Consider the following 20,030-nt stretch of genomic DNA (forward strand, 5'->3'; position numbering starts at 1 on the left):
TGCACTGTGGAATCTCGCAGGCATTAACCATTCTCGGTTAGCACTCATGGGGATTGGACTCTCCAGCCTTGGCTTGTGGCAGGGTGACCGTGCAGTCACTGGCCTGTTTCAGACCAATTGAGCAGCAGAAACGTCAATTTCTCCTGAACTTTGCCACCCGTCGTCATAGGGGCGGAGATCGCGTCGCACAGAATGTAAGTGGCTTTACAGAAAACATGTGATTTCCTGAGCTGGTTTCGATCGCCTGAGGGAGTCGGGGAGGACATTTTCAGATTTTTCTCCCCCCTTTCTGGCCCTGGGTTTTTCTCTGGGTTTTTTTTGCCTCTCCCAGGAGATTACATGATGGGTGTGGAGTGGGGGGGGGGGGGGGGGGGGGGTTGGCCAGTCAGGTATGATGAGTGTGGGGCAGGCTTGATAGACCAGATGGTCTTTTCCCACCCGTCAATTTCGTATGTTCGTCAATTTCTGCTCTCCCGTCCCTCCCCCCAAAACGGACAAAAGCAGCTGGGAATCGAACCTCCTGAACTGGGAACCAGCAGGAGCCAATGGGAGATGCGTGCTCCTCAAAGGTACAGATTGAAAGAGCTACGCTCGTTGATTGATTTGGTCGTCCTCAGGTTCTCCAGAACTCGTAACACGATCTTCTTCCCTTTACATTTGTCCAAGGAATCTTACAACACCAGGTTATAGTCCAACAGTTTTATTTGAAAATCACAAGCTTTCGGAGGCTTTCTCCTTCATCACATTTATTTACATTGAACTGAATTTGCCACTTCTCTGCTCCCCTTTCCCCAACCTGTCTGTGCCCTCGTACAGTCTCCTCTATTCTTCCTTCTCACTGTTTCTTAAGCTCCCTAATTTGAAAGCAACCACACCTGCTGCAAATGACGTGAGTGCTGCCACATTCAGCTGCCTTAAGGCCTAGTCCACCAACCTTGGGATTATCTTTTCCCTGAGTTGCTCTGGGCAAGCCATGTTTCCATTATATCTACGTCCACTCTTGTAGCAGGTCAGTACCCTTGTTAAAATAGGTAACGGCAATAACACTGATTTTGTTCGACCTCCCAGTTATCCTGTTCTCTAACATTGACCACATATTGCACCACATCCCTGGACAATAAAAATGGAGCAGGAAATAATGCTTCATGAGCTTGCTGTCCAGTAAGTGGAACGTGCGGGCTAATTTTAAAAAGGTCCATGCGCTATTTTTGAGGTACCACCATCTGCGGAGACACTTCTGGTTCCCTCATTACCCATTATCTCATTGAAACGTATAAAATTCTGACAGGGCTAGACAGACTGGATGCAGGGAGGATGTTTCCCCTGGCTGGGGAGTGTCCAGAACGAGGGGTCACAGTCTCAGGATACGGGGTAGGACATTTAGGACTGAGATGAGGAGACATTTCTTCACTCAGAGGGTGGCGAAACTGTGGAATTCTCTACCACAGAAGGCTGTGGAGGCCAAGTCACTGAATATATTTAAGAAGGAGCTAGATAGATTTCTAGACACAAAAGGCATCAAGGGGTATGGGGAGAGAGCGAGAATATGGTATTGAGATAGAGGATCAGCCATGATCATATTGAATGGCGGAACAGGCTTGAAGGGCCGAATGGCCTACTCCTGCTCCTATTTTCTATGTTTCTATGTTAACTGCCCGAGTCATATGTTAATTGGCATCGAGATAGACAAATCAGGAAAGTAAATGTGTGGCTGAAAGGCTGGTGTGGGAAGGAGGGGTTCCATTTCACAGGGCACTGGCACCAGTACTGGGATGGACTAGACCTGAACCGAGCTGGGACCTAACTGAAACATAGGAACAGGAGTAGGCCATTCAGTTGCTCAAGCCTGTTCCGCCATTTAATTGGCTGATCTTCACCTCAAATCTATTTACCTGCCTTTGACACCCTTACATAACAAAATCTATCTCAGGCGTGAACATTTCTGTTGACCCTCCAGCATCCACAGCCTATTGAGGGAGAGAATTCCACATTACCACTACCCTTTGTGTGAAAAAGTGCTTCCTGATTTCACTCCTGAATGGCTTAGCTCTAATTTTCTGATCGTGTCCTTTATTCTGGATTCCCCCTCCAGAGGAAATGATTCCCCTTTATCTACCCTATCAAATCCTTTCAACATCTCAAACTCTTCCATTAGATTACATCCCAACGTTCTAAACTCAAGGGAATACAGGCCAAGCTTATGCAGCCTGACCTCATAATTTAACTATTTAAGCCCCGGTATCATTCTGGTGAATCTGCGCTGCATCTCCTCCTAGGCCAGTATATCCTTCCTGAGGTTCGGTGGCCAAAACTGAACGCAGTATCTCCAGATAGGGTCTGACCAAGGCTCTGTACACCTGAAGCATCACTTTCTCCCCTTTATATTCCTGCTCCCTTGGGATAAATAATATTCCATTAGCTTTTATGATTATATTTTGAACCTGTGCACTAGTTTTTAGTGATTTGTGTACATGGACACCCAAATTCCTTTGCTCCTCCATTGTTCCATGTTGGATCCAAAGTGAATGATCTCACACTGAACTCCATCTGACACAGTTTTGTGTATTAACTTCATCTGTCTATGTCCCTTTGCAACTCACTTCTGCACAATTTATTGTGCCTCCTAACTTAATGTCAATGAGATTTAATATGGTAGATACAAAGAAACAATTTCTTTTGGTGGGGAAATCCAGAAAAAGGGGGCATAATCTTAAAATTAGAGCTAGGCCCTTCGAAAGTGAGATTAGGAAGCATCTTTTGGCACAAGGAATAATGGAAATATGGAATGCTCTTCCCCAAAAAGGCTGTGACTGCCGGGTCAATTGACATTTTCAAGACTGAGATGAACAGATTTTTAATAGGTAAAGTATCAAGGTATATGGATCAATGGCAGGTAAATGGATCCGAAATACAGATCAGCCATGATCTAATTGAATGGCGGAACAGACCCGAGGGGCTGAATGGCCGACTCCTGTTGCTGTGCTGGATAAACCTGATTTAATCTGCACTTCAATCATCCACTGGCCCAGTTATTGCACCCAAATCTGACCACCTACCAGGCAGTTATGTATTGGCTATTATAGCAGCCTAATATATGTCAGCCTTGGTTCAATGGTAGCACTCTCGGTCAGAAGGTTGTGGGTTCAAACCCAACTCCACAGACTTGAGCATGACACTTCAGCGCAATACTGAGGGAGTGCTGCACTGTCGGAGGTGCCGTCTTTTGGATGGGATATTAAACTACCTTCTCAGGTGGATGCAAATGATCCCAAGGCACTATTTGAAGAAGAGCATGGGCGTTCTCCTGGTGTCCGGACCAACATTTATCCCTCAATTAACACAAATTATCTGATCATTTATCTAATTGCTGTTTGTGGGACCTTGCTGTGCGCAAATTGGCTGCCGTGTTTCCCTACATTATAACAGTGACTACACTTCAACAGTTCTTCACTGGCTGTGGAGTGCTTTGGGATATCCTGAGGATGTGAAATGAACAATGTAATTGCAAGTTCTTTTCTTCCTGGATGTCAAAAATGTATGGAAAATACCAAGAAATTGTGCGATCATCAAATATCTCTTTGTTTCGTTTTAAGGGAGGGAACAAGTGTTCAGATTGTTGTATGCACGAGGATGTATTAGTTTGCAGTACCAGTAGGGGGGGAATTTAAGCAGGTGTTGCTGTAAAGCTCTTTTCTGTGTCCTTAGTTGTTATTCTGAACTTCAAGTGTGAAAAGTGGATCACTCAGCCAGAAGGAAGAGGAGAGGAACTGTCAGTTGGGATGAGCAGTAAGCATTGAACCTTGGGGCAGTGCCCAGTGTGCAAATTAGAGACGGGTATTGTGATCTGGGTCCAACCATTGTAACTTCTGAATTGGTTGCTGGGACGAGGCTTCCTTTTGTGTTTCACGGTCACCGTGTGTAAAGTTGGAATTCAGGAACTGTTTCGAAACCAAATTTATGTTTTACAATCTGAAAGCTGCATATCTGTTAACTCTTAAAGTGCCGGCAGCTCGAGAGGATTCTGTATTCCTTGAGATTTCACATATTAATCCCCTAGTATTAGGGTCTAGATGGTATTGAACAGGCAGGAGTAATAATGTTAATGTAACATTAAAAAATCTAACATTCCATTTTAAAAACTGTTCTGCCTCTCCCTCCCTCCCCATTCCTTCCTTCTCACATTGGTTACTTTTCCCTTTCCCAGTTTTCCCTCCATCTGTCTATAAGGCATTCCCGACTCACTCCCAGTTCCCCTCTGTTCCCGGCTCACTCCCAGTTCCTGACTCACTCCCAGTTCCCCTCTGTTCCCGACTCACTCCCAGTTCCCCTCTGTTCCTGACTCACTCCCAGTTCCCGACTCGTTCCCAGTTCCCGACTCGTTCCCAGTTCCCGACTCACTTTCAGTTCCCCTCTGGTCCCGACTCACTCCCAGTTCCCCTCTGGTCCCGACTCACTCCCAGTTCCTGACACACTCCCAGTTCCCGACTCATTCCCAGTTTCTGGCTCACTCTCAGCTCCCCTCTGTTCTTGACTCACTCCCAGTTCCCGACTCACTCCCAGTTCCTGACTCACTCTCAGTTCCCCTCTGTTCCCGACTCGCTCCCAGTTCCCCTCTATTCCCGACTCACTCCCAGTTCCTGACTCACTCTCAGCTCCCCTCTGTTCCTGACTCACTCCCAGTTCCTGACTCACTCTCAGTTCCCCTCTGTTCCCAACTCACTCCCAGTTCCCGACTCACTCCCAGTTCCCCTCTGTTCCCGGCTCACTCCCAGTTCCCGACTCACTCCCAGTTCCTGGCTCACTCTCAGTTCCCCTCTATTCCCGACTCACTCCCAGTTCCCGACTCACTCCCAGTTCCCCTCTGTTCCTGACTCACTCTCAGTTCCCCCCTATTCCCGACTCACTCCCAGTTCCCGACTCACTCCCAGTTCCCGACTCACTCCCAGTTCCCCCCTATTCCCGACTCACTCCCAGTTCCTGACTCACTCTCAGTTCCCCTCTGTTCCCGGCTCATTCTGCTGTGCTCTCGGCTCTCACTTGCCCGAAGACCAATGTTTATGTAGTGGGGGTGCTGTGTTTGGCCCGTATTCTTAAATGTTGGTAGTTGTTCACATAGAAGGAGCCTTGGTGAGCTCGGTGTTATCTGCATGCAACATAGAGATGGGGAGCGAGTCAGAAATATTCAAGGTGACCTCCTGCCTGTATCGCAGCAGCTCCCCAGTCACCAACCTCTCCGGGACAGAAACTATCTTCTTAACATGAAGTTTGTAATCTGTTACTAGCGTCGCCAAACCGCAAATGCAAATGGGGTTAAAACAAGCAAACTGAGGAACTGCAACCCCCGGGGGGCCACTCTCTCACTGTGACTGAGGAATTAACACCTTGAATGCTGGACTGAGGCAAAGAAATTGTTTGAACATCAAAGGATAAAGCATCCTCAGAACTCGAGGATTCTAGTGTTCTTCATTTTTCTATTCGCTGCTCAGGATGCGGATGGTTGGAGTTTTATAAAAGGAGTTTTGTGTATTTATCACCATTGATGGTTTGGGGGGGGGGGGATTTTTCTCTTGAGACCCCCTACAGTCGTGGCACAGGAGAACTTCCATGCGCACTACGGTTATTAAGGTAGTACCATCACAGGTCACCCGCCTTGGTTACGGGGAGAAGAAGGAAAATGGCTGTGAATCCTGCCATTGTGTAGCGTGCCCAGCGAGAGGAGAGAGAAATGACACTTCAAAACAAAATGTTTAAGTCTTCCGTCTTGCCCAGTGTGATCGGGCACACTCTCCGATTGGCCAAGTGGACCTTAAAATTTAAATCGGTCCCTACCTCAGTAGCCCTGGACACCAGGAGTGCTCCCTGCTGACCTCTGTTGCTATGGCGCAGATGACAGGAAATGAGTGGATGTATTGATCTTTGAAGGTCACTTCTAGTGAGAAATCCCAGAATTGGCATTGGGTGCCTGGAGTGGGCGCAACATCTCCCCTCCAATTTTCCTCCCTCCCAATAGAACTATGGAAGAAAACCTGCCCTGTCTCTTTCTAATAGCCTGCTTGTTGAGCGTATATTGGATATTGTCAAATATCCATAGTGCCCTTATGTGGAGATATTATAGGATATTGTCACATATCCATGCTACCTATATGTGGAGGTATTACAGGATATTGTCATATATCCATATCGCCCTTATGTGGTGGAGATGCCGGTGATGGACTGGGGTTGACAATTGTAAACAATTTTACAACACCAAGTTATAGTCCAGCAATTTTATTTTAAATTCACAAGCTTTCGGAGGCTACCTCCTTCCTCAGGTGAACGATGTGGAACGATTTTTTCCACATCGTTCACCTGAGGAAGGAGGTAGCCTCCGAAAGCTTGTGAATTTAAAATAAAATTGCTGGACTATAACTTGGTGTTGTAAAATTGTTTACAATTGCCCTTATGTGGAGTTATTATAGGATATTGTCAGATATCCATATCGCCCATATGTGGAGATATTGTAGGATGTTGTCATATATCCATATCGCCCTTATGTGGAGATATTATAGGATATTGTCACATATCCATATCCATATGTGGAGGTATTATAGGATATTGTCAGATATCCATATCGCCCATATGTGGAGATATTATAGGATATTGTCACATATCCATATCGCCCTTATGTGGAGATATTATAGGATATTGTCACATATCCATATCACCCTTATGTGGAGGTTTTATAGGATATTGTCATATATCCATATCACCCTTATGTGGAGATATTATAGGATATTGTCATATATCCATATTGCCCTTATGTGGAGGTATTACAGGATATTGTCAGATATCCATATTGCCCTTATGTGGAGGTATTACAGGATATTGTCAGATATCCGTATTGCCCTTATGTGGAGCTTTTACAGGATATTGTCATATATCCATATCGCCCTTATGTGGAGATATTACAGGATATTGTCAGATATCCATATTGCCCTTATGTGGAGGTATAGGATATTGTCATATATCCATATCACCCTTATGTGGAGGTATTACAGGATATTGTCACATATCCATATCGTCCTTATGTGGAAATATTATAGGATATTGTCATATATCCATGTTGCCCTTATGTGGAGTTATTACAGGATAGTGTCATATCTATATTGCCCTTATGTGGAGATATTATAGGATATTGTCAGATATCCATATTGCCCTTATGTGGAGATATTATAGGATATTGTCAGATATCCATGCTACCTATATGTGGAGGTATTACAGGATATTGTCATACGTCCTTTACTCTAATACAAGTTCGAGGACTAGGGAACATTGAAACTCTGATTAACAATCTTTATTAAATCAAGTCAATGAGAATAATAAAACACAAGGTACCGATTATAACTTTATAACTCACGTACCAGGGCCTCCTTCAGGAAATCGCCATTGACTGCTTTAACTAGCCTCAACAAGACTAGAAAAGTCCCCAAGGAGCCCCAGTGTTTGTACCTTTTATATGTATAATTATGTCCTTCTAACGTAATACATTATGTCAATGCGTTCTAAACACATCTGGTCAATCTCCCTTCAATGAATCTGCGCAATAACATCTGTTTCCTCACTAATGAGAAACTGTGGCTATCAGTTATGTCCTTCCTCTTATCTCTTCCCAGTACATTCAGAACATGAGCTTATTCAGCCCACATCACCTCCCCTCAGTCACTTGGCTGATTCACTATATCTTCTCATGGATAATTAATGAGGTAATGTCTCCACTGCTCCAAGCCTGGCCTTGTATAGCCGTTGCAGAGTAAGTACTAATAGGTGGATGTACTTTAACAGCTTGCCATGACTATTCTACCTGGTACAACTATACTTAAACTGCAGAGAGAAGCAGTCATAACTACAGCTCATTTCAAAACAGTCAACCCAGTTTGTGTGCAGTGTAAGCTTGATAATTGCACTGTGTAGTATCTTTCCCTTGCATTTTGTTTTTTTTTGTGTATTTTACATGTAAATGAATCTGAACAGCAGTTTTAACCTGTATGCAGTGGTGAGGTTTCCCCATACATAATAGGGAATCCCTGTACACACTGGGGTTTCCATGTAGGGAGTAACAGAACAGATGAGCATCCCACATATTCTATAAGAACATAAGAACATAAGAAATTGGAGCAGGAGTAGGCCAATCGGCCCCTCGAGCCTGCTCCGCCATTCAATAAGATCATGGCTGATCTGATCCCAACCACAAATCTAAAGAACACAAGAAGTCGGAGCAGGACCCGGCCACACAGCCCCTGGGCCCTCTCCGCCACCCACAGGGCATTGACCGATCCGAACTCAGCTTCATGTCCAATTTCCTGCCCGCTCCCCATAACCCCTAATTCCCTTTACTTCTAGGAAACTGTCTATTTCTGTTTTAAATTTATCTAATGATGTAGCTTCCACAGCTTCCTGGGGCAGCAAATTCCACAGACCTACCACCCTCTGAGTGAAGAAGTTTCTCCTCATCTCAGTTTTGAAAGAGCAGCCCCTTATTCTAAGATTATGCCCCCTAGTTCTAGTTTCACCCATCTTTGGGAACATCCTTACTGCATCCACCCGATCAAGACCCTTCACAATCTTATATGTTTCAATAAGATCGCCTCTCATTCTTCTGAACTCCAATGAGTAGAGTCCCAATCTACTCAACCTCTCCTCATATGTCCGCCCCCTCATCCCCGGGATTAACCGAGTGAACCTTCTTTGTACTGCCTCGAGAGCAAGTATGTCTTTTCTTAAGTATGGAGACCAAAACTGTATGCAGTATTCCAGGTGCGGTCTCACCAATACCTTATATAACTGCAGCAATACCTCCTTGTTTTTATATTCTATCCCCCTAGCAATAAAAGCCAACATTCCGTTGGCTTTCTTGATCACCTGCTGCACCTGCATACCAACTTTTTGATTTTCTTGCACTAGGACCCCCAGATCCCTTTGTACTGCAGTACTTTCCAGTCTCTCGCCATTAAGAAAATAACTTGCTCTCCGATTTTTCCTGCCAAAGTGCATAACCTCACATTTTCCAATATTATATTGCATCTGCCAAATCTCCGCCCACTCACCCTATAGTGAACGATTTACAGCAAGTCAGGGCTAATTGTTAAATATTTGCTACATTAACTCAAACATGTCAGAGAATAAAGGTTCTGGGTTCATTTCATAGGAAACCCAGTCTACTTATGGGGACTGATGCCTCACTATTTATATGATTAGGGGGGAAAGAGCATGAATCTTGAATTTGTAACAATATTTCAAAGCAGTTTAGCAACACCTGCATCTGCCTCATTAGGGAGCTGTCATTTACTGCTATTTTCACTCTAATCAAAGCCCATGAGAGTACAAACCGCTATAATTACAGCCCTGTACAGTGGTTGACACACAATGATTATGTATGAGCGAGTTAAGAATAAGTTGCATTTGTCAGAACATCACATTCCCTAATTTCATCGGTTTCATTATTTTGATGTTTTTCAGATGTCTTCCACAGAGAAAACAGTTCTCATCAAACCCTCACTGAGTGAAGCCCAGGCTGTTGAGTTGGTTGGACAGCTGTACGATCTAAAGGTCTCCAGTGTCCAACCATTGCCCAGTTATGATGACCAGAACTTCCACATCCTGGTATCTGAGACCAAGGGGACCGGAGATCACAGTAATGGCTACGTCCTCAAAGTGCTGAACACTGTCGATAGTCAAGATGCCGATTTGGTTGAAGCACAAACACGAATCATGACGTTTTTGAACAAGAAAGGTTTTCCCTCGCCTACAACAATCCCGACCGTTGATGGCAAGATTATGTCATTGGAGACGATTGGTGAGTATCATTTATTGATTATTGTACATTGGGTTCAGGTTCTGGTTGACTCCAGTCACACACTCATTAAAGTTTGTAAGTCACCTTTTTATAAATGTCCACATTTGCATAAACCCTGTAAACACTATAACTAATTAGAAATCAGTATCTATTGGCATCGTTTAACTTCCAAAAGATTAAGCTAACTAATTTAACAAGAATACTTTGCTCTTATATTTTACAGATTGTGGGCAAGAATATAAGACCCACATGGTCCGGTTACTGAACTACCTTCCAGGAATTCCATTAGCCAAAATCCCACCAGGCCCACAGATCTTATACAAAGCTGGCCGAACTCTTGCTCAAATGGACAAGGTTCTTGAAGTAAGTCGGTGTAATTTGCCTCAAGAATTATCCTTTAAAAGGGTCACGCACGGCACACCAGTGGATCCAGTGTGATCAGTCTGTTCATGTAGACCAGATCGTAGATCCCCCGATCGTAACAAACCAGACCTGCTTTGGAGCTTCTTTAGCCTGACAACACCAAATAAATTACGGCAAAATTCTTTAAAAAGCTTTCCTTATATATGGTCTGTAGGCATCACAGGAGTCATACCCAGCATGAAACAGCAGAAAGTCTGATAATCTAGGTTGGGTCCCTTCAGATTAATACACCAATAGCTGAATTTTGGAAAGTTTTGGTCAATGCGAATTTAGCTGGTTTTTATTTTAAAACCTAACGTATGTGGAAAGTGACCAGTTGCCCCTCATATGCACCGTTTTCTTCTATTTTACAGCTGCGTTTGGCGATTATAACCAGAGCTTTGGCAATAAGGAAGATAGAATCATAGAAGTTTACAACATGGAAACAGGCCCTTCGGCCCCACATGTCCATGTCGCCCAGTTTATACCACTAAGCTAATCCCAATTGCCTGCACTTGGCCCATATCCCTCTATACCCATCTTACCCATGTAACTGTCCAAATGCTTTTTAAAAGACAAAATTGTACCCGCCTCTACTACTGCCTCTGGCAGCTCGTACCAGACACTCACCACCCTTTGAGTGAAAAAATTGCCCCTCTGGACCCTTTTGTATCTCTCCCCTCTCACTTTAAATCTATGCCCCCTCGTTATAGACTCCCCTACCTTTGGGAAAAGATTTTGACTATCTACCTTATCTATGCCCCTCATTATTTTATAGACTTCTATAAGATCACCCCTAAACCTCCTACTCTCCAGGGAAAAAAGCCGCAGTCTATCCAACCTCTCCCTATAAGTCAAACCATCAAGTCCCGGTAGCATCCTAGTAAATCTTTTCTGCACTCTTTCTAGTTTAATAATATCCTTTCTATAATAGGGTGACCAGAACTGTACACAGTATTCCAAGTGTGGCCTTACTAATGTCTTGTACAACTTCAACAAGACATCCCAACTCCTGTATTCAATGTTCTGACCAATGAAACCAAGCATGCTGAATGCCTTCTTCACCACCCTATCCACCTGTGACTCCACTTTCAAGGAGCTATGAACCTGTACTCCTAGATCTCTTTGTTCTATAACTCTCCCCAACGCCCTACCATTAACAGAGTAGGTCCTGGCCCGATTCGATCTACCAAAATGCATCACCTCACATTTATCTAAATTAAACTCCATCTGCCATTCATCGGCCCACTGGCCCAATTTATCAAGATCCCGTTGCAATCCTAGATAACCTTCTTCACTGTCCACAATGCCACCAATCTTGGTGTCATCTGCAAACTTACTAACCATGCCTCCTAAATTCTCATCTAAATCATTAATATAAATAACAAACAACAGCGGACCCAGCACCGATCCCTGAGGCACACCGCTGGTCACAGGCCTCCAGTTTTGTTGTTCAGTGTAACTTACTTGGTCCCAGTGAGAGAAGGTGCCACCCATACAAAATGGCCCAGTCGGGAATGGAGTCTGAACCTTGGTGGTTTAGTGTCCTTTAATATATATCTATTTTCCATGCTGATGTTGGAGGGGCACATCTGTATCGAATCGCTGGCAGTGTAGAGTAAGTTTACCTCAGTTTTCCCTTAATCTGCAGTGCAGGGAGGTGTCCATCTTGGTCCGGCCTCATTGTTTCCTATCGTCTAGGTCAAAAATGAACTTTGTCAGTACCTGAACTTGGACCTTTTGAACCTGAATTGTACAGAATTCCATCACCAATCCATGGGAGTTATTGTTATCACACGGCACGATTGATGTATTGGTGGGGAGAAAGTAATGGATTTGTCCAATTGTTAGGAATTCCAGCACCCTACCCTGAAGAGTCTGCAGCGAGATGACTACCTCTGGAGCCTTTCAAATACTCACCTGCTGGTCAAGTACCTGTACGCAGTGGAGGAGGGCAGCAATCGCCGAGTTGTGGAGCAAATTATTCAGCAATTCAAGGAAAAGATACTTCCAAATTTGAGCAGGTTTCGAAAAAGTAAGTTTCCACCTCTCTTGGCCCTGAAGCCTACGGGGTAGAGATTGCTCTTGGACGACAGTGCAAAACGGGTGGTATTACCTGGGCTGCCCATTATATGCCCTGATTGGTATTCAGATCCTCTGCAGTCAATGGAATTGAATATCAGACGGGCGTATCAATGGTGGCCGATACGATTCACCCCATTTTGTATTACTGCGTTCTCCCCTGTGTCCTGAGCAACATTTATCCCTCAACCAACATCACTAAAACAGTTTGATTGGTAATTTTTCTCATTGCTGTTTGTGGGATTTTGCTGAGTGCAAATTTGCGGCTACGTTTCCTACATTACAAGAGTGACCACACTTCAAAAGTACTGAAATGGCTGTGTAGTGCTTTGGGGTGTCCTGAGTTTGTGAAAGGGGCTATATAAATGCAATTTCTCTCTTTCCCTCTTTCTCATTTAGCAAGCCACATTGTTGTCAGGACATCCAGGAATAGGCAATGATTATCTGGTTGGATTACAATTGAAGGTTATAAGGATATGAAGTCACTTAAATAGTCGAAGCTAGTGGTCCAATTGACCAAGCTTTTGGTCACCTGTCCTAATATCTCCTTATGTGACTAAGTGTCAAATTTTGTCTCAGAACACTCCTGCTAAGTGTCTTGGAATGTTTTACCTCGGTAAAGGCGCTATGTAAATGCAGATTGTTGTTGTTCGGCCCATTTTGAACAGGGTAGAAACCGAGCAGATCTGGGCTCTGCCCCAAATTGCACCCCCCCCTTCCTTCTCCAGTGCAGGGGTTCCACCTGGCATCTGCCCTGGCTCCCCATTGGAATATCAGGGCCAAGGCATTGCTCACAGTGAGTGAGACGATACGGTAAAGTGTGACGGATAATGTGTGATGAAGCAAGTGTGATGCTTAAAGAAGTGCCTGCTATATACAAGACTTTTAATAGAGCTACATATTAAATTATAATTTAAGGGTTGTCCATCGTGTATATGATAAAATATTGCAACGTTTGTGTCTTTCACAGGCATTAATCACGGAGACTTCAGCCATTCCAACATTCTAGTGAAACCCGTTCATTCATCGGCTGATCACTCCAACCCGACTCTCCCGCACCAGGAGTTGGAAATTTCTGGTATTCTGGACTTCAGTGACATGAGTTATGGTTATTGTGTATATGATGTGGCCATATCCATAATGTATATGATGCTCGAGAACAACAATCCCATAAGTGTTGGGGGCCATGTTCTTGCAGGCTTTGAGAGTGTGACCCCTTTACTCCCGGAGGAGCGAGACGCTGTGTTTTTGCTGGTTCTTTGCAGGTTTTCTCAATCGCTGGTTATGGCAAGATATAATATTCTGCTTTATCCAGAAAATGAAGAGTACCTTCTGACCACAGGAAGAACTGGCTGGAAGCGTTTACACCAACTGTGGGGGCTTGGGAAAGAGGCAGTAGAAAAGGTTTGGTTTGAGACAGCCAATTCCTACTGCACCTGATATAGGACCCATTGGTTGTGTGTTGGCTTCTAGGATAACAATGCCACTTTTAAGAGAGGAATCATTAAAAAATAAATCAACTAATATATCTGTTATCTGGAATTATGTAAGTGCTTTAATTTACTAATTATTTAGATCAATTTTTAAACCATTTTTCACTCCCTTTATGTCTGCCTTTCTGATACTTTTCGAACTTCAGAAATACGAGTGCAGCCTTAGACCTCTCCACAACCACTGTTAGTCTCACTCCAGAATTTCCCTTGTCTGATCCCAAATGGTGTGTGCAACCATTGTGAGGTGAGACACTTGGCAATTGGTCTTCCAAATCATGGGATTAATCTCCTCAGCATCTTCCCAACCACATACAGTCCCGGTTTATAATATGGGTGATTTTGTGCCAGATTTGATTGTGTAGCTAATTTGTCCAAACATCGAAGCTACAAATGCTACAACATTAATAGGTCTGAAATTCCACAAAAATCTCCTCCCCTCACATCCTGATTTGCAATCACTCTGTGACGGTTTGTTTGAGCAATTTACATTGTATAGTTCAACAATTGAATCCAGGATCCAAGAATCTGCTGTGAATAAATGCTGCCACCGTAAATCCAAGGTATCTCAAGACTCTTACACTGCAGAACAGTTACTGGAGATCCTTTTTCTATATTGCTGCGTTTCCTACATTACAACAGTGACTGTACTTCAAAAGTATTTCACTGGCTGTGAAGCACTTTGGGACATCTTGTGGTCATGAAAGGTGCTATAAAAATGCAATTCTTTCCTTCTTTCTTGTCTAAACAGATATGGAAAGATAAGCTGCTACTTGTGTTACTGTCTGAGCCGCTGAAAGAGGCCACAATTTTAAATATTCCAAAACATGATCTATGTCTGAATTTTGTGCTGAAACGTTTGTTGACCAGTTTGTAATAAAACAAACAACAGTACGCAGCTATCAAAAGTCTTGATTATTTTTCTCTTATAAAATCGGTAAGGTGGTTCCTTCAGTTGATAATTACAGGAAAGCAGGTGAACAGTTTCTGAATGAAGAGTGGGATTGTAAACATCAGCTCAGGTCCCAGGGATTTACAAACAGACATTTTGTGGCCTTTTGTGTTTTAAGATTTTTCTGCTGCAAGAAACAGCAGCCCGTTTGAAAAGTGGGTGTGGCCCAGGGGTGTGAAAAGGACAAGGGATTCTGACAAGATCCCTAAGCCAATTAAGGGAAATGTCCAAGCGGACAGAGTTTCTCTGGGAACACAATGAGCCAGGAAGGGCAACGCTTACGGTAATTGGCAGGAGATGGAGACACCATTGTTAATCAATGTTAAACCACTTAACCCACTATCAGCCATTACCACCATTGCCTCGATGAGGTAACCCTGAAGGGTGGGAAACCAATCAAAATCCCAGACTGGTTGGAAGCAAAAGGATATCACTGTAAGATTACTGACTACACAAAAACATCAGGGCTGTGAAAACAGCACTGCAGGAAAAAGGAACGTTTAATTATTTTGGCGCGAAGAAGTTTGGAACTTTGGGGGGTACAAGAGGAGGCAGTTTTGGGACTTTTCTCTCTCTTGCTTCCTCGCCTGCTCTCATCTTCACTTGTCCTCACCTTCACAACAAGAACCGAGCACTCCGCCTGGGGTGGAGAGAAGAAACCACCACGAGAAGCAGAGCCTCGTTCTCCAACTGTATGGACGGAGCTCAAACTGAGACTTGAATACTGCGTCGGCGGTACGGAATCAGGAGACACGTTTTCTACAAGGGGGAGCAGCGAGAAAGTCAAGGGACAATCGGGGTGAGCATTGTCCAAGTCCACATCTTTAAGACCACCGGTATTGTGTCCTTGAGTCAATTCTGTTCACCGTAATTCAGGTCGTCTAGAACTGTGTAAGGGGTGGGGGAGTGATTCGAACCACCAAGGCAAGCCACTTACAGGATATCCTGATGGGTCCTCCAGGAGGAAAGTATCCTTTGAATAAACTTGGCCGCACTGCCTTTCCCCTCCAGAACCCCCACACGATCTGGGCTTTCCGTTTCTGTCTTTGGAGGAACTGACAACTTTATCTTTACGAAGGTGAGGAGTAACCACAGCCAGATTGTGTATTGATTTCTTTTGGCGGGTCACGCCCAGATGATTTACGTTCCTCACACTTGCTCTGACACTAGAAAGCGCAGTGGTTGTGTTACTGGACTAATAATCCAGAGAACGTGAGTTAAAATCTCACCATGGCAGCTTGAGTATTTTAATTCAGTTAAAAAACTCGGAAATAAAAAGCTGGTATCAGTAAAAATGACCACGAAGCTGTCGGATTGTCGTAAAAACCCAACTGGTTCACTAATGTCCTTACCCGGTCTGGCCTATAGGTGACTCCAGTCCCACCACAATGTGGTTGACTCTTAACTGCCCTCTGAAGTGGCCTAGCAAGCAACCCAGTTCAGGGCACTAGAGATGGGCATTAAGTGCCATCCTTGCCAGCGATGCCCTGAGAATTAATTTTCAAAAATCTCGTCCTTTTCCCTGATCTCCTGGTTCGGGTTATCATAAAATGATATTGTCAGTGTTATCCGTAATCTCCTGGGCGATGGTCTTACCCCCACCTCGTCTCCCCTTTCCAAACGGATCAAATGTGCCGCAGTATCAAATGCTCACTGGACTGGCTGGTTGTTGCTTCTTCAAGATCATGATATTACCATTGACCATTGGGCCCAACCTTCCGTTTTGGATTAACTCCTTTTTGTACCAGGGAAACCCCATGAGCAGCCCCAACCTACGTTCTACATGAACTCCCCTCTCCTTTTTGCCCCTGGTGATGGTAAAACAAGTTATTCTCCACTCCTTACTAGTTCATGTCGATGGCTCAAGTCTTTCTGTCGAGGGCTAGCCCTGATCTGGGTTTGGCTTGTACTTGTTTGGAACAGTGTACCATCCGGGTATACTGACGAGTCTTGTTATTCTGATGTGCCCCATTCTTCCCAAGACGCTGCAGGAGCCCGGGGTCTTTGAGCTAGTCCCCTCTGATCCAGTCGTTACTGTTTCCCACCCCATGTGGGTTTGCGATAGCCCCACAGGTTACTTGTCCTTTTGACTAAGGAATAATTTCCGTGCATCTGAAGCTTTCCCCAATTGCTCCTCGGGTAATGTTTTGTTAAACTACATTGTCAGATAAAGGGACTCACCAGTGGTGCTGCGTAAAGTTAAGGGACGCAGTAAATCCCGACCCCATCACACTGAAAATGTAACGGTAGAATACTCGGCACGCAAGGTGCTCGAAGTGGGGAGGGTTGGAATTTGGCATTTTTCGTGGCAGTGGTAAATGAGCCAGTGCAAATTTCCCTCCCTCAGACTTTTGACCTTGAGCAGGCTCCAAACCAGGATCCTGAATAGCGAGCACTTCTGGGCACGCTCAGGAAAGGACAAATAATCTGCTCGGGTTCTCCATATTCCCAAATGAAAGGGAAGTAATATCGATGGTAAAGTGGCACTGAAGAAGGGGAATCGGGGAGGAAGTCCTGTTACACCGAGTTACATCGAGTCCAGAGCACAGAAACAGGCCATTCGGCCCCACTGGTCTATGCCGGCATTTATACTCCACACAAGCCTCCTCCAACCCCTCTTCATCTAATCCTAACAAAATATCCTTCTATTCTTTTCTCCCTTTTGTGCTTAACTAGCTTGTCCTTAAATGCGTCTATGCTATTCGCCTCAACTACTCCATGTGGTAGCACGTTACTCCTCGTGTGGCTTGTACCAGTTCAGCTCCACGAGGAGATGCTATGGATGGTCCAAGGTGCACAGACATGTGAGAGTCGGTAAAGGTGGGCAGGTGTGTGGAACAATTGAGTCAAAATTTGTGGGAGGTACATCTTTGGGTAGCCAATCAGCTTGGGCTCTCTGCACAGAGGTCCAAACTCCAATTTGATAAGGGAGTGTGAGAAAATGATTGGCAAGTGGGAGATCAGGTGATGGTGTTGAAATTCACTGATGGACAGCATAGATTGTCCAAGAGATAATTAGGACCTTATTGTATAATGGATAAAATAAGTTCTTCTGTGTATAAGGTCCAAAACTTTGGGGCCCGTATCCCAACTCGCACCAAGTCCCACTTACCCATCACCCTGTGCTCGTTGACCTTCATTGGCTCCTGGTCCACCAATGCTCATCCTCGTGTTCAAATCCCACCATGGTCTCACCCCTCCCTATCTTTGTAACCTCCTCCAGCCCTACAACGCTCTGAGAACTACGCATTCCTCCAACTCTGGCCTTTTGTGCATCCCCCACTCCCTTTGCCCCACCATTGGCGGCCGTGCCTTCACCCATCTAGGCCCTAAGCTTTCCCTTCCTAAACCTCACCACCTCTCTCCCCTCCTTTAAGACCCTCCTTAAAACCATTTCTTTGAACGAGCCTTTAGTTCCCCGCACCGTGACCCCTCCCCCACCACCCCGCCCCACTATCTCCTTCTTTGATGGTGTCAGTTTTTATCTGATTATACTCCCATGAAGTGCCTTGGGACATTTTCCTATGTTAAAGGCACTACATGAATGCAAGTAGTTGTTGTTGTATCACAGGCGGACGCTGATGAACAGAAAGGTACAACCATGCCAATCAGCTGAAGCTATTTAAGACTGGGTCAGACTCGTAAGAAGTGTGAAGTCTGTTATTCGATGTATTCCTTGGCTCGACCAGGATTGTGTTGAGCTGATGCAGATTTCCCGAATGGAGAAATGGATCTCCCAGTGGGATCATAGCCTAGAGGAATTAGCTGTAGAAGAGATATTTACTGCAGACTGTATGCAGGATATTGCTGATAATTTATTTAAAAGAGACAATAAAAGGGCTTGAGGTGTTTGGAAGGGAAGTCGATCTGGTGCTTGAACAGACTCTGAGAGAACTGGTTAATGGACCGAGAGGAAGGGGTGAAATGTGCCTTGGGCGATCGGGCATCAGCTGCCCGTTTTACACCCGCCTGATTTTCTATTGGCCGTTTTGCACCCTCCTGAATTTCTATTGGCCGTTTTACACCTGCCTGATTTTCTATTGGCCGTTTTACACCTGCCTGATTTTCTATTGGCCGTTTAACACCTGCCCGATTTTCTATTGGCCGTTTTACACCTGCCTGATTTTCTACTGGCCGTTTTGCACCCTCCTGAATTTCTATTGGCCGTTTTACACCTGCCTGATTTTCTATTGGCCGTTTTACACCTGCCTGATTTTCTATTGGCCGTTTAACACCTGCCCGATTTTCTATTGGCCGTTTTACACCTGCCTGATTTTCTATTGGCCGTTTTACACCTGCCTGATTTTCTATTGGCCGTTTAACACCTGCCCGATTTTCTATTGGCCGTTTTACACCTGCCCGATTTTCTATTGGCCATTTTACACCTGCCTGATTTTCTATTGGCCGTTTTACACCCGCCTGATTTTCTAGCGCTGATTTTGCGCTCTGCCGTCCCAGACAAATTTCACCCCCAACAAAAGTGTTTATTGGATGGCAAGTTTCCTCCAGGGCCCATAAACTCAGATGAAATGAAAAGATCATCTGGTAATATTCAGGGGAGGGGAAACTGGACGCAAGGAAGTGTACAAGGCAGAAGCAGGAAAATTGCACCACAAGCTGAATTCCAGCACCATCGCCCAGGAGATTACAGATAACACTGATGATCTCATTTTACAATAACCTTAACCAGGAGATCAGGAAAAAGGACGAGTTTTTTGAAAATTATTTCTCAGGATGTGGGCAGCGCTGGCAAGGCGGGCATTTAATGCCCATCTCTAATGTCCTGAACTGGGTTGCTTGCTAGGCCACGTTAGAGGGCAGTTAAGAGTCAACCACATTGTTGTGGGACTGGAGTCACCGAAAGGCCAGACCGGGTAAGGATGGCAAGTTTCCTTATCTAAAGGACATTAGTGAACCAGTTGGGTTTTTACGACAATCCGACAGCTTCATGGTCATTTTTACTGATACCAGCTTTTTATTTCTGAGTTTTTTAACTGAATTAAAATGCTCAAGCTGCCATGGTGAGATTTTAACTCACGTTCTCTGGATTATTAGTCCAGTAACACAACCACTGCGCTTTCTAGTGTCAGAGCAAGTGTGAGGAACGTAAATCACCTGGGCGTGACCCGCCAAAAGAAATCAATACACAATCTGGCTGTGGTTACTCCTCAGCCTCGTAAAGATAAAATTGTCAGTTCCTCCAAAGACAGAAACGGAAAGCCCAGATCATGTGGCGGCTAAGTTTATTCAAAGGATAGTTTCCTCCTGGAGG

The 20,030-nt window shown here is 44.6% G+C and overlaps 1 protein-coding gene across 1 annotated transcript; it reads left to right on the forward strand.

Annotated features, from left to right (window-relative positions):
- The first annotated feature begins 381 nt into the window (after window positions 1-381).
- Window positions 382-13,850, forward strand: LOC137304609 (hydroxylysine kinase-like). The gene is made up of 5 exons (XM_067973251.1): window positions 382-569; window positions 9,496-9,832; window positions 10,056-10,195; window positions 12,086-12,269; window positions 13,287-13,850. Exons 1-5 carry the CDS (start codon window positions 546-548, stop codon window positions 13,754-13,756), a joined length of 1,155 nt encoding a protein of 384 aa, XP_067829352.1. The 5' UTR covers window positions 382-545; the 3' UTR covers window positions 13,757-13,850.
- The last annotated feature ends 6,180 nt before the right edge of the window (window positions 13,851-20,030 follow it).

This window comes from Heptranchias perlo, chromosome 38, assembly GCF_035084215.1.
Source record: "Heptranchias perlo isolate sHepPer1 chromosome 38, sHepPer1.hap1, whole genome shotgun sequence".
In the NCBI taxonomy this organism is placed as follows: Eukaryota; Metazoa; Chordata; class Chondrichthyes; order Hexanchiformes; family Hexanchidae; genus Heptranchias; species Heptranchias perlo.